Source organism: Dinoponera quadriceps, unplaced genomic scaffold, assembly GCF_001313825.1.
Source record: "Dinoponera quadriceps isolate SergipeBrazil2010 unplaced genomic scaffold, ASM131382v1 scaffold3196, whole genome shotgun sequence".
Classification (NCBI taxonomy): Eukaryota; Metazoa; Arthropoda; class Insecta; order Hymenoptera; family Formicidae; genus Dinoponera; species Dinoponera quadriceps.
This window is the reverse complement of record NW_014557499.1, coordinates 87,868-101,347: the sequence shown is the minus strand read 5'-3', so window position 1 is coordinate 101,347 and position 13,480 is coordinate 87,868. Positions and strand designations below refer to the sequence as shown.

The window sequence follows — 13,480 nt, the reverse complement described above, 5'->3', positions numbered from 1 at the left end:
ATTTTTATTTCTATTCAACGCCCGTTTCATAGTTTCCAACCTAATATTTTAAGATTGCCGCTTTATATGACACTAGTAAGTAATTTATGATCAGAAATTGAATTAGTCGATTTATTAAACAATTCAAATCGCCTCTTTAAACGTAAACTTGCTTATTTTAAAAGATAAAAATGTGAAACCACCAGTAATGCAAGAATGCTTACTATGACATAGAGAGTAAGAGAGAGCTCTCAACGTTCATGAGAGAAATCAATATTACGATCAAACCCGATGGCGACATTATTGTCGAGAGAATCACACACAGAGAAAATCTCACGCAAAAATCTAAAGTGATATTTTTATGTGAATATCTTGCTGACATTTTAATTTGAATCTAATAAAAACAAAAACACGATATTTCTATTAAATGGTACGTTCATGTATATGTACCATAAACGATGTAATATTGCTTATATGGTGGCTTCTTTCTTACATGTTAACTTGCAAATACATCCAAGAGTATTTTTTTCAACGTAAACAATCAATACAGAATAGTCTGATCCTTCTTGGATATGCTCTGATATCCATTAGCCGGTGTTAATGTTGGCAGATTATTGGAGATACCATTGGCGCCTTGAAGGCTTGCATAAATATTTATCGTGTCAGTGAAACTTGTCGTGATTACTTCAATCTCTTGAAAGTTCTGGAGTCTCTGAATATCCTTATCCTTCCGTAATCTAGTATTGGGCAATTTGCGCAGTTTCAAGATCTGGTGTGGAGTGAGATTCAGTTCTTTGCAACATATACCCAACAATGCCTGGTAAGTTAACTCGCTCCGCGGCAATTCTATCTCCACGAAATCCGGATCTGCTGTGCTAGCAATTCGAATTTTTAACACCAATTCTGAAATCAAAGCGACGCGTTATAATAATATTCACCAGACAGTCGCAATTTATAGTCGATTTTATCTATGGGCAGTTTGATTTTAGATAATTAATTAAATGTTCGAAAGAATATTAATTTATATCATCAATGTAGAAAGGAAGAAAGTAAGACCCAAAATTAATCTTCAAGTAATCCATCAAAAAACAAAGAAATTGCAAATTAATCCAAATTGTAGCAGAACGTTGACGTTTCTATTATATAGAGAACTTTAGTAATACAAAAACCAAGTTAATACAAGTGTTTGCAAACTCAGAATTATTAAATATGCAAATTCTAATTTTTTTCTGGATTTCTTTTATGAGTCAAAATTAACTTTATTCCCTTTTTCTTCCTACATTGATTTCATGTTCAAATCTTTCTGAATCAATATAAATTTATATCGTACCATCATGGGACAACATGATGACCCCACTCTCGTCGTATGTATTATTTTTCACCTTGGAAGGATTCATGGCAGCATATAGAAAGTTGTCTGGTTGTGTGTATGCAGACGTAACGGTGTGCAAGGACAAATCATTTGTGACTCGTGTAACATCACTGCTTGTGCTCAAAAGATACAAAATCTGCTGGTTATTGCACAAAGATACTGCAGTCTCTCCTGCCTCGGTTCGCACGTTCTTGTCGGCACCGTTTTTCAACAATAAGGCAGCTACATCCAAATATCCCTTCTTACACGCCCAATGTAAAGGAGTCCTTGAGAAACATGAATTAATGAAGAACGAGTGAAGTGTCTCAGCAAATGAATCAATATTCGCGCACCATTGAAGCGTGATTCCTCCCAAAAATACATGAAACATAATATTGAATTACCATCCGCTGACAGCTTGTCGCGCGTTAACGTCAACGCCTATGTTCACGAGATCCTGCACGGCGTCCGTATCGCCTTCGCAAACCGCTTCTCGCAAACGTTCCTCGAGTAATCTTTTGTGGTCCATATCGCGGCGATGTATGCTCACCGCTTCGCTATGCGTCACATTTCTCCAGTGTCGCGCAACACGGACCAAGTAACAGCACGAAAATCAAACACATGTGAGAAAAAAAACAAATGTCCCGATCCAATTGGTCTGTTCTTTATAGCTGGTGCGATATATTCTGTCTCGCTTATCGTTCAGCAACGCATCTATAAAGATCGTGAGAAGAATATGAGAACGGGGCTTTAAAATTTTCCTGTTGAATATCGGGTGTAACGACTGTTATTGCATGACATCTTACGAACAAAAAATATCCAGGGACAACCTAGATTTCTCTATACCACGGCCAATAGGTACAGCCGACTGCTGTGAGATCTGTTTTCTATTGCTGCACTGGTACTCTTTTCCTCTCTTTTCCACCAAATTCCCATAAAAGGGAGAACAAGAGAACCAGTGCAAGTTAGTGCAGCGATAGAAAACAGAGCCATTTTTTTTTTCAACGAGTAGTGTTGGTAGCTGACTATGGTTCCTCCATCATCATATGTTTTCCGTATACTATCGTGGGCCGTGCACATATACATGCGTACTCAACACACATATACACACGCGTAAGCTGTTTAAGGCAGTGCCGACTCATCGCCGAAAAAATCTCTACCAAAACACCGTTTTATTCTTATCGAAAGACACTCGCGGAGTTAACTTTGCAATTACTTGACGTATATCGGATTCATAGCTTCTTCAATATGATTATAACTCTGAAAAACTTACAACAGCAAACGTTTACGATAGAGATCGACTCGTCGCAAACTGTAAGTAAAATCGGGCAGGATTAAAAGATCTCTTTTTTTTTTTTTGTATCGATAAACCGGCAAAATATTTACGCATATTATTGTAGGTCAAAGATCTGAAGCAAAAGATCGAAACGCAAAAAGGTCTGCCTGCCGAACAACAGAAATTGATATACGCTGGTAAGTAACATTGTCGGATAACCTAACTGTTCTAGCCAGTGCGTGGAAACGGCTGTATTCGTAGTGTCTGCCTTGTTGTAATATATTAAATGTGATATAGCACGCGTTAAAATGCATCTCTTCCTGGGAGTAAGAATGATTCCGCAAAAAAAAAAAAAAATGCCGATAGGTTATGTTTCCTGTTATGATTTGAGATTTTTTATATTAAAATCTTTACTTGTGAGATCGTGACGATACGAACGCTTACAGGAAAAATATTAGCAGATGAGCAGCCGTTAACAGAATATAATATCGATGAGAAGAAGTTTATAGTTGTTATGGTAACAAAGCCTAAAACCAATGCTACTCCAAAAACAAGCGATGAGCAACGCGCAGAAGGAGAGAACAAGGAAGAATCTACTTCAAGGTGATTTAAATATTTACAACACACTGTAAAATGCATCAGATGTGTTCCATTGTAAAATGCTTGTGTTATCAGCTGTTGTAAGAAATAATAATTGCGACAGGTAGTGAAATATGGCTATAAAACACTTTTTTCACAAATAATATATATATTTGAAATGGCTGTATTTCCGTGTTATAGCTCGGTAGCACAACCTAGTCCAAACCCTAATGTTCAAGATACGTCACGAGCAGCCAGTAACGTGCAAGAGCAAATTGCGGCAGCTGCGCCGGCTGCTGGATGTGGTCAAGCTGAAAGTGCCTTGTTGATGGGAGAGGATTACAATACTATGGTGAAAAACATCATGGATATGGGGTGTGTGAGATAATGCGAATAATTATTAATATTTTTATATAATATCCTTATTCATTTGATCGCTCATTTGTATTAGGTATGAACGTGAACAGGTTGTGCAAGCGTTGCGCGCGAGTTTCAACAATCCTGATAGAGCTGTGGAGTATCTTTTAACAGGTATACCAGCGCAGTTGTTCGAGGATCCGCCTGAGGATCCGCCGGAGGCTCAAGAACAGCTTCAGGATCAGAGTCAGGATCCATTGGCCTTCTTACGTATGCAACCGCAATTTCAACAAATGCGCCAAGTCATTCAACAGAACCCGCAATTACTGAACAATCTTCTGCAGCAAATTGGCTCGACCAATCCTGCTCTTTTGCAGCTTATTTCTCAGAACCAGGAAGCGTTTGTACGCATGCTCAATGAACCTGGTTAGTCTCGGATGCATCGAAAAGTAGCTTAGTCCCATTTTAAGTAGAAAAATAACGCCAAAGTTGTCTGCTTATATTTATTGAAAGTTGTACTCACGCAGGTACAGAATACAATCAATTACGGAAGAATTATTTCGAATAATATTTGTGATCTTCAGCCAACTGAATACTGTAAAATTTTAACTTGATCTATACTTTGACTCATGTAAGCCGGTGTAACTATATTACCATCAATTACCAAGTCAATTACCAGCGCATTATCACTGTTTTTTCGACTATTCCTTTGACATCAAAGTTTACATATATATAATATTTTTATAATTAAAGATATTCTCATTAATCAAAGAGCCTCGTATAATACACGCTTATTCCTCTGCCTTTTTTTTCCCCCAATAGTGGAACCCACCGCGGGAGCAGGAGCGCGAGTCTTGCCGACGAGCGGCGTAGCGTCCGCGGCTGCTCCAGGAGGTCTAACCGGAACTACTGGCACAGGTGCAGTGGCGGGCGCAGGAGGTGTAATCCAGATAACACCACAGGACAGGGACGCCATCGAGAGGCTGAAGGCGTTAGGTTTCCCGGAACATTTAGTCGTCCAAGCATATTTCGCATGTGAAAAGAACGAAAATCTCGCAGCTAACTTCCTGCTTTCGCAAAATCTCGATGACTGAAATGCTCACTGATTTGATTTCGAGTAATGTGAGTAAAAAGGAAAAGAAAAAAAAGGGAAAAACAAATGACTGACATAGAAGGGTGGATGATTGCACCATTATCATTTTTTGACTTTACACTAATCATCTTTACTTTGTATATAGGTATATGCAATATCTATGCTATTTTATTTGTTGTGTAGATAAAATCTGGTGTGTTTGGTAAGCAATTAAATCTATAAGACGAATGCGCATTGCAACAGTTATACAACCGCCAACTCTTTTGAGTATTGTTTCATATTTAAAAAGAAGAATACATTTCATTTAACATGTGACATGTGTCATTTATGAACGAGAAAAAGCTTACAGCAGTGTTATAATCCATCCTTACAGCCTACAAGTGCTACACTATAAGGATCCTATGTTCTTTCTTTAATACAATTGCATTTTTATGTAAGAAAGCCCACTGCGTTACGTGAGATATTGTAAGAAATATTATAAATCTCACAATGTCTACATACGTCGAGAGTCGAGTAGCATCGTACGAGAATGTACTCGCTTTCACGTCACAGGTATGTTTTATACATATCTAAATGTCTACATGTAAGTATAACACATGTATTATTCTGTACATTTATTATGGGCTTTCTAATATAAAAATTATAGAGTGCATTCATTCACATATAATCACGTGTATATATATACATACATACATACATACATACATACATACAAAAATACATACATGCATACATACATATATATACACACACACACACATGTATATACATGTATGTGTCTGTCTGTCTGTCTGTCTCTCTCTCTCTCTCTCTCTCTCTCTCTCTCTCTCTCTCTCTCTCTCTCTCTGTGTGTGTGTGTGTGTGTGTGTGTGTGTGTGTGTGTGTGCGCGTGTGTGTGTGTGTGTGTGTGTGCGCGCGCGCGCGTGCGTGTATGTATGTATGTATGTATTTGTATGTACGTGCCTATGTATGTATGTACTAATGTAAAAAGAAATTTCTTATATTTAGATATAACAACATTGAAAAGTGAATTACTGCTTTAAACAGCGTTCAATACTACTTTGCATGTAAAATTACAATAATTTATTATAAAAGAAACAATGAAATTATCATATAGTTTATTTAACGCCATTAAATAGATTGTTCAATACAATTATCAAATTATCGTCGTTCAAATACATCTGTCAGAATATTGAATGCTTGCTAATAGTAAATTCTTGGTCTATAAAGTGCTCTATATAAAATTAATTATAACAAATAATTGAAACAGTTAAACAATACATCTATTATGCAATGTTAAAATAACACAGACATTTAAATCATAAATTGTTGTGCATATATTGGATTCTCTCGTATTTTTTATATAATAAAGTAAAAGATAATATAGATTAATTCCAGTTTTTTACGTGATAATTACATACATACGTAAGTACGTACTTGTGTATGTTACATAATCAAGAAACTGAATCTTTGAATTTGTATAATACAGTTACATATTAATTAAAACAATAACAAGAACACTTTTCATTGCTCTTTTTTAGTACAAAAGAAATATAGAGAATTATTCTTTGGAGAGTTCTAGTATCAATGCATAAAACTCTAATCCATTTGTTGTGTTGACTCGAGTTTTATTTCTTTTTCTTTTTTTTTTTTTTTTTAATATAGAAGAATTAATAGAAAATGAACTGCTGTTAAAGAACACACTTTCCGTTGTGTGCTCAACACACTTGTAATACATAGCATAAATGAATAAATTACGATTTACAAAAATACAAGTGAGCCCGTTGTACTACTGTACCGTTACTACTGATTCAATGATTCTTACACGTGGTAGAAAAAAAGACAATACAAATAATTTGTCATTCCTTTTTATATTCGAATTCCCTTTTGAAAGTGACACATGTAATTTTTATAAAGTTGTGACAGACATAAAGCATGATAAGTTTGGTATACACAAAATGCCGAATAGCAACAATTTAGGAGTTCGAAAGCAAAACCTCAAAATAACATTTGCATTGCCTTTAAAGCATCCTGTTTTTGACAATAAAAGCTGATTCTATCTTTGCAGTGTTATTGAGATTAAGGTATTGGTTTATTGGAATCATGATCATGATTCTCTAACCTCATGATATATAATCTGTGTTGTGATTAAATGGAGATTATTTTAAAGTTCTTAAAAGATTGTAAAGAGTGAAGTACATGGTAATTATTTACTAATTAATTGATTCTTTAAAGATTACTAAAATCAACATTACAGTTTACTAATAAGTACCAACCATTTCTACTTGATAAGTCATATTAAAGCAGTATGGATTTATTAAAAAAAAAGAATATGAGCAAATATTTACATTTTAGAGATTGTTTTTTAAAAATTGTGTGAAACGTTCTGATTCATATTTATCATACATTTGAATAGAGAAATTATTATAGTCAATAATAGATTTTGGAAGATATTTGTGTATTATTTTTTTACATATAGCAGACGTACATTTGCATATACATCCATACAAAACTCGCGAGAGTAATAAACACTCATATGAATTACAAAAGAATCTGCTCTTTCTTTCTTATTTTATGCTATTTATATAAACTTTCTTTAAGATGCTGAAGGAACATTGATCTCTTTAAATATTATACCTTTGCTTCGAAGATCTTTCTTTGCTTCTTCTATTTGCTAAAAAAAAAAAAAGAAAAAAGTGATAAAACATTACATACTATATATTAGGTAATAGTATTATTAAAATAAAGACATCTTTTTAAATAAAAAGTGCCTTCAAACTAACCTGTTGAAGCTCAGTAGCTGCACTTTTACAAATATTAAAGGTGAGTACTCTATACATCACAACTGTAGCTGCGAACAAACCAAAGAGGAACAAGAGAGTGAATGGTAGGACAAATACAACGTTTTGCCATTCCTTGACAAGCATAAAGTTGCTGGTAAGTACAGCATACCATATACTGAAAAGCCCAGTCATAACCAACAACCATTCGTGTAGTTTTTTCATCTGTAATTATAATAATTTTCAATTATGTTAAATTCAAATAAAATATCCATTGGAATATTTCTTTAGCAATGTTATGTTTAGCAATGTTAAAAGAAATAAATAACGTTTTATTATGTATTGTATAAATTAGATACATGGAGTAAGTGTATGGGGAAGAAACCTTTTATTATAATTTTATATCAATATGAATTTCAACGTGAGAGGAAAATAAAGGTGGCAGATCCCTCAGAACCTCACCATGCTAGCACTAACTTCCACGACGGTAGATAAGCTGCACTAATTGCACTATTATGACGTAATATGAACCATTAAGATCAATCAAAGGGTACGTTCGCGCAATTAGCGTTGATCAGCGCATTCCAACTTTGCTCTGAGGGACAAAGATAAAATGACGCGCTGATAGCGTGCTTCTCGAACGCAGCCAAAGCCAGGTTGGCTCGGTTAGGTTACATTTGACTAATCTAATTGGTTCGATTGTGCAACTTCTTATTCACAAAATTTAGTGACCCTAGCTATGCTCTTGAAATGTCTGTTACTTTTACTTAGGAAATTATAGCTCGTGGAATTTCACGTATTTTTCGCTAAGAATAAAGAAAAAAGCATAATCGAGAAAAATCTAACTAGAACAATAAATATTTATATGTTTAAATATCGCATTGTCTCTCTAATTTATGAATCTTTCCTCACCTACATATGGTGTGCCAGTAATAAATTTACTTTTCATCGTTTCTGCGTTCCTTTTGGATAATAGTGACTATCACAAGATACGATCGACAATAAATTAGTTGCAAGAACTGTTTGTGCAGTGAGCGAACTGTCTGTCTTCAACATTTTGAAACATTGGTCTCGAAACTCTACGTTTACACTGTGCTTAACGATGTCGCTTAACGTGGCGCTTAATATTTGACAATGCTTAAAGTTTTCGTTGGATTTACAACAATTTTGTGCAATTTTTTGGCTCATACTACCATGGGTGCGTTCCACATAACGATTGCAACGCTCACGCTCGAAACGTCGTAATTATCCGTTCCATTAACGTGAGCGTGACGATAAGTGGAACGAGCATCGTCATGTCTTTTTGATAAAGTCGTTCCGGAACGTCGGATTTTTGTAACTGGCATAGAGATATAAGAATAGAGGGAACAAGCCTGTAAGTGGAAGTGATAGAGACAAAGAGAGAGATGGATGCCGAGTGTCCTATCTGTCTCTTTCTAGTTGAGCGCTGTGATTGGTTGTTACAATGAGCCGCCAAGACGACCACGCGACGTCAGGAGGGGAGAAAGCAGACTAAAATTTCGTTTTGTAAATATGCGTGCACATGTGTGTAGAATTAAAATTCGTTAAATATTCGAACGTTAACAAAATAATAATTGGACGCGATTTGTTTAAAAATGAGGCATTGTTTGAAATGCAAGGCGGAGTCTTATCCTGGATGTAACCGCAGTTTTCACTCGTAAGAAAGTACAAATACGTAACCTCAAATAATTATATGTTATTTTTTCCTACATTTAAAAAAATATGTAAATGTTGTAGGCTACCGAAGGATGTAGATATAAGGCGTAAATGGTTGAATATACTTCAACTACCTTTGTATTTTGAAGTGAAAACAGCATATATTTGCAGTAATCATTTTAGCAATGACAGTTTCTTTGAATTGGATGGAGAAAAATGTATAGCTATATCGTCGTTGGCGCGGCAGCCAATCCCAGCGCGTGACTAGAAAGAGACAGATAGGACACTCGGCATCCATCTCTCTCTTTGCCTCTATCACTTCTACTTACAGGTAGCATATATCCCTTGTCCCCTTTATTCTTATATCTCTATGGTAACTGGTGTAAGGGAGTGCTGCTGACCTGCCATAACCAAAATTCAACCAACCAACCAGAACGACAAGTGTTTTCGGTAAGGAATAAGATTCTCTATCAAAGAAATGAATTGTACCATATTTATCTGTATATTATGATGCAATTATATCTGTCATGAAATGTGCTTTGAATAATGAATTTTAACTTATTTAATTCTTTGCACTAAATCATAAACATCAATAACTATGAAAAAAATTCACAAGTATAAACATCGCGTAGAATATAATATTGATATATCTAGAATACATATGATCATATGTTGAAAATATTCTTAATATATCATTCTTGTGTCATAAAAAAATATTATTTAAAATGGATTGCTTTGTAGTAAAATCGAATATAATGAGACTTTTGAAGGAAATATTGTTTACTGTGTTGTGGTTGATTGAAACTTGTGGAATTTTTGAATACATGTAACATATGTTAACATAAAATATATGTTAAACATAGAATTTATTACATTACATTATGTGATTTGATGTAATTGTAATATATATATATATATATATATATATATATATTGTATGACTAAAGCAACATTTATCTTTTCCCTTTCTTTTTTTGTTATTTTTTGCTTTAAGGCTAGTTGCTGTGACTGTCCCGTTTAATGATGTCAGAAGCGAGAAAATGTATGCCAAAATGTTTTGCGCTACACTTTCAAATAAAAAAAAAAATGTATCTACAAAGTGACATTTGTGATCAATTCAGCACACTTATAAAATTGGACGAACACTTTTATATATCTTTTTGTTTGAATGCATAATGCAAAAAATCCTGACATGTTTTCTTGCTTCTGACATCATTAAATAAGGACAGTCATAGCAATTATTCCAGAGCCTTAATATAAATTTTCTAATATAATCAGAACTGTTATTTTATATAATATATAAATCTGATCAGGAAAATAGAGAGATATACATACGAAGAAAACTAATAATGGCTTTGACATGGGATGAAAAGTACAAGCTCATTACCAGAAATTTGGCAGAATGGCTGGGAGATGAGAAACTGAAAAATATCCTAAAGGAACGTGATCTTAAATTATATTGGGGTACAGCTACAACTGGGAAACCTCATATAGGATATTTTGCACCTATATCCAAAATAGCTGATTTCTTGCGGAGTGGAACAGAAGTGACTATTCTCTTTGCTGACCTCCATGCGTATTTAGACAATATGAAAGCCCCATGGGAACTCTTAGAACTTCGTACTCAATATTATGAAGTTATAATAAAAGGAATGCTAAAATCCATTGATGTTCCACTGGACAATTTAAAGTTTGTTAAAGGAACAGACTATCAGTTAACCAAGTAAGTTAATATAATTTTACAACATCTTGTATAACATCATGATAGCATTACTGTTAGCAGTGACAGATTATTCCTTTTATCGTGGCGTTTCGTATATTATTGTTAGTGTTTTAGGAAAATTATGTTTTAAAAATAATTTATTATCATTATACCTATTACAAAAAAAAAGTAGTTCCTGTTATTCAAATAACAAAAAAAACAGTAACAAAGTTTTAAGTAACGCATTTTTACTCTCTAACACTGGAATTTGTACAAATATAGATGAAAAAAGTTATTGTTCAAAACTTCATTTCCAAGGTATTATTTCCAAGGCAATTAGGCGACATAAATATTGCTTTTTTCTCAAGGGAGTACACATTAGATGTGTATCGTCTAAGCTCAATGGTGACAGAACATGATGCGAAGAAAGCAGGAGCTGAAGTTGTCAAGCAAGTTACAAATCCTTTGCTCTCCGGCCTTCTCTATCCAGGACTACAGGCGCTTGACGAGCAACACTTACAGGTAGATGCTCAATTTGGCGGCGTTGATCAGAGAAAAATCTTTACTTTTGCGGAGAAATACCTGCCCATGTTGGGATACGACAAACGTGTTCATCTAATGAATCCAATGAGTCAGTATAAAAAAAAAAATGAACTAAAACCTTATATATTTTCTTATTCAAATTTGACACCATCTCTGTTTCTATAGCTTGTTGACTTCATCTGTTTGTCCAGTTCCAGGCTTGGCAGGGGCAAAAATGTCCTCATCTGAAGAAGATTCAAAGATAGATTTGTTGGACAATGCCGCAGCCGTAAAGAAAAAGTTGAAGAAAGCATTTTGCGAGCCTGGGAATATCACGGATAACGGTATCTTGGCGTTCTCCAAGCATGTTATATTTCCGCTGTTCAAAAATGGCGAGGTTTTCAATGTACCAAGATCCGCGGAGTTTGGTATGTTCATTTATGTTATTTATTATCTAATCTACAACTACTGAAAACTATTTAAAGTAGATTTAGAAAGGAATAATAAATAATATCATGGATTTTGCCTTGTAATATTAGGTGGTAATGTATCCTTCATCAAATACGAAGACTTGGAGGCTGCCTTTGCGAGGCAGAAGATACACCCTGGTGATTTGAAAAACGCTGTAGAAATATATATCAATAAACTTCTGGGTCCAATTCGTAAGGAATTTGAGACAAACTCGAAATTGAAAACCTTGGCGAACAAGGCGTATTCGCAACAAAAACAAAGTAATTGTACCAAATAGTTCGAAATAATTGCAAAAAGATCTCGTGGATTGGAATACGTAGATCTGAACTAAACCTTAATAGTTTCACGTGATAATTGCAACGTTTGATATAATTTAGAAGCTGCAGAGGTGGACATTACTCCTGCGAAACTGGATATTCGCATAGGCAAAATAATCGAAGTGAAAAAGCATCCTGATGCAGATACACTCTATGTAGAAAAGATAGATTTAGGAGAACCGAATGGTCCACGCACCATAGTCAGCGGCTTAGTCAATTACGTACCTTTGAATGAGATGGAAAATAGAATGGTAGTGGTCCTCGCTAATCTAAAACCAGCAAATCTCAGAGGAATTTCATCGCATGGCATGGTCCTCTGTGCTTCAATGTAAATATTTTATTAATAATAATATCGTTTCAAGTAGCAGGGTGGTATTGCGACACCAGTATGTAAGTAAAATGACATAAATGACAGACCAATTATGTTGGGGATGAAAACATCGCGGCAATATAAAAAATGAAAAAAAAAGTATAATAGCATATGTACTTAAAACTTATATTTCTCATCCGTTCCTTGCAAGTAAATTCATATTACAATTATTTATTTGCTGTCATGTGTGTATTTACCTTTCTTATAAATTTTACAGAAAGTCTAAACAGTCACTACTTGATGAAAAAAGTTGTACGATCAGGAACGAAAGTTCGTTTGAAAGTTCTTGAATTATACACTTTCAGATGCTGTTGAGTTTATTCAGAAACCAATTTTCTTTTTGCCGCAAAAAAAAAAATATTAAAAATGGCTAAAATGCGGACGAGATGTACGATTAATAACATTTGGTAACAATTAACATGTTCTGTTTTGTATAGCGATGAACCAACAAGGCAAGTGGAACCTTTAAGACCTCCACAGGGCAGCGTGGTTGGCGATAAAATTATTATTGAAGGATACGAAAATGGAACTGCGGATGATGTGCTTAATCCAAAAAAAAAAGTGTGGGAAAAGTTACAGGTATGCGTAGCTAATTTGATATCTTTTTTTTTCCGTGTAAATATATATATTAATATAACTCAGAGCATTAAAACAAATAGTACGCAATAAAATAAAATGATATATATATATTTTTTTTGTTAGGTTGATTTGGTAGTGAATGGAGATGGCGTAGCTTCTTGGAATGGAAACCTTTTAATCACTTCGATGGGTGGCAAGATAACAAGCGATACTCTTAAAAATGTTCTGATCAAATAATAGATTAGAAACATATATAGATATGACTAGCTTTGCTTATCTCATTTGCTTCATTTAGCTGTGATGTTGTTTATCTTTTTATGAACTATTTCATTTTTTACACTTTTCCAGCTTCTGACACATGTATGTATGTATATGCAAATATTAAAATAAAATAAAATTATGTACAATTATATAAATTTAACTGAAA

At 34.3% G+C, this 13,480-nt stretch overlaps 4 protein-coding genes across 8 annotated transcripts; 2 read left to right on the top strand and 2 right to left on the bottom strand.

Annotated features, from left to right (window-relative positions):
• On the bottom strand, window positions 1–2,009 carry LOC106749171 (ankyrin repeat domain-containing protein 40-like). Its single transcript, XM_014628334.1, has 3 exons — window positions 1,735–2,009; window positions 1,310–1,617; window positions 1–882 (listed from the first exon to the last, which is right to left on the bottom strand). Exons 1-3 carry the CDS (start codon window positions 1,857–1,859, stop codon window positions 521–523), a joined length of 795 nt encoding a protein of 264 aa, XP_014483820.1. The 5' UTR covers window positions 1,860–2,009; the 3' UTR covers window positions 1–520.
• Window positions 2,010–2,271: 262 nt separating this feature from the next.
• On the top strand, window positions 2,272–5,379 carry LOC106749169 (UV excision repair protein RAD23 homolog B). Its single transcript, XM_014628332.1, has 6 exons — window positions 2,272–2,644; window positions 2,731–2,803; window positions 3,053–3,209; window positions 3,387–3,560; window positions 3,637–3,968; window positions 4,365–5,379. Exons 1-6 carry the CDS (start codon window positions 2,579–2,581, stop codon window positions 4,634–4,636), a joined length of 1,074 nt encoding a protein of 357 aa, XP_014483818.1. The 5' UTR covers window positions 2,272–2,578; the 3' UTR covers window positions 4,637–5,379.
• Window positions 5,380–5,736: 357 nt separating this feature from the next.
• LOC106749178 (dolichol-phosphate mannosyltransferase subunit 3) lies at window positions 5,737–8,592 on the bottom strand. 4 transcript variants are annotated; one of them, XM_014628355.1, is made up of 4 exons: window positions 8,328–8,588; window positions 7,878–8,010; window positions 7,419–7,640; window positions 5,737–7,309 (listed from the first exon to the last, which is right to left on the bottom strand). In XM_014628355.1, exons 2-4 carry the CDS (start codon window positions 7,878–7,880, stop codon window positions 7,232–7,234), a joined length of 303 nt encoding a protein of 100 aa, XP_014483841.1. In that variant the 5' UTR covers window positions 7,881–8,010; window positions 8,328–8,588; the 3' UTR covers window positions 5,737–7,231. The 4 variants fall into 4 exon arrangements, with proteins under 4 accessions (XP_014483841.1, XP_014483843.1, XP_014483840.1 ...); XM_014628357.1 differs by lacking the exon at window positions 7,878–8,010 and having other exon boundaries at window positions 8,328–8,592; XM_014628354.1 differs by lacking the exon at window positions 8,328–8,588 and having other exon boundaries at window positions 7,878–8,094.
• Window positions 8,593–8,706: 114 nt separating this feature from the next.
• Window positions 8,707–13,450, top strand: LOC106749177 (tyrosine--tRNA ligase, cytoplasmic). Of its 2 annotated transcripts, XM_014628353.1 has the most exons (9): window positions 8,707–8,790; window positions 9,424–9,542; window positions 10,406–10,815; window positions 11,163–11,425; window positions 11,529–11,744; window positions 11,856–12,047; window positions 12,165–12,432; window positions 12,912–13,053; window positions 13,177–13,450. In XM_014628353.1, exons 3-9 carry the CDS (start codon window positions 10,442–10,444, stop codon window positions 13,288–13,290), a joined length of 1,569 nt encoding a protein of 522 aa, XP_014483839.1. In that variant the 5' UTR covers window positions 8,707–8,790; window positions 9,424–9,542; window positions 10,406–10,441; the 3' UTR covers window positions 13,291–13,450. The 2 variants fall into 2 exon arrangements, with proteins under 2 accessions (XP_014483839.1, XP_014483838.1); XM_014628352.1 differs by lacking the exon at window positions 8,707–8,790 and having other exon boundaries at window positions 9,398–9,542.
• Window positions 13,451–13,480: the final 30 nt, after the last annotated feature.

Bases quoted from the DNA above. Each gene is read 5' to 3' on its own strand.
- LOC106749171 (XM_014628334.1), bottom strand. From the start codon at position 1,859: ATGGACCACAAAAGATTACTCGAGGAACGTTTGCGAGAAGCGGTTTGC. The intron at 1,618-1,734 runs GTAATTCAATAT...ATGTTTCTCAAG, and splicing joins CGACAAGCTGTCAGCGGATG to GACTCCTTTACATTGGGCGT. The intron at 883-1,309 runs GTACGATATAAA...CTTTGATTTCAG, and splicing joins CATCATGTTGTCCCATGATG to AATTGGTGTTAAAAATTCGA.
- LOC106749169 (XM_014628332.1), top strand. From the start codon at position 2,579: ATGATTATAACTCTGAAAAACTTACAACAGCAAACGTTTACGATAGAG. The intron at 2,645-2,730 runs GTAAGTAAAATC...ATATTATTGTAG, and splicing joins AGATCGACTCGTCGCAAACT to GTCAAAGATCTGAAGCAAAA. The intron at 2,804-3,052 runs GTAAGTAACATT...GAACGCTTACAG, and splicing joins ACAGAAATTGATATACGCTG to GAAAAATATTAGCAGATGAG.
- LOC106749178 (XM_014628355.1), bottom strand. The intron at 7,310-7,418 runs GTTAGTTTGAAG...TTTTTTTTTTAG, and splicing joins CAGCTACTGAGCTTCAACAG to CAAATAGAAGAAGCAAAGAA.
- LOC106749177 (XM_014628353.1), top strand. From the start codon at position 10,442: ATGGCTTTGACATGGGATGAAAAGTACAAGCTCATTACCAGAAATTTG. The intron at 12,433-12,911 runs GTAAATATTTTA...TGTTTTGTATAG, and splicing joins ATGGTCCTCTGTGCTTCAAT to CGATGAACCAACAAGGCAAG. The intron at 13,054-13,176 runs GTATGCGTAGCT...TTTTTTTGTTAG, and splicing joins AAGTGTGGGAAAAGTTACAG to GTTGATTTGGTAGTGAATGG.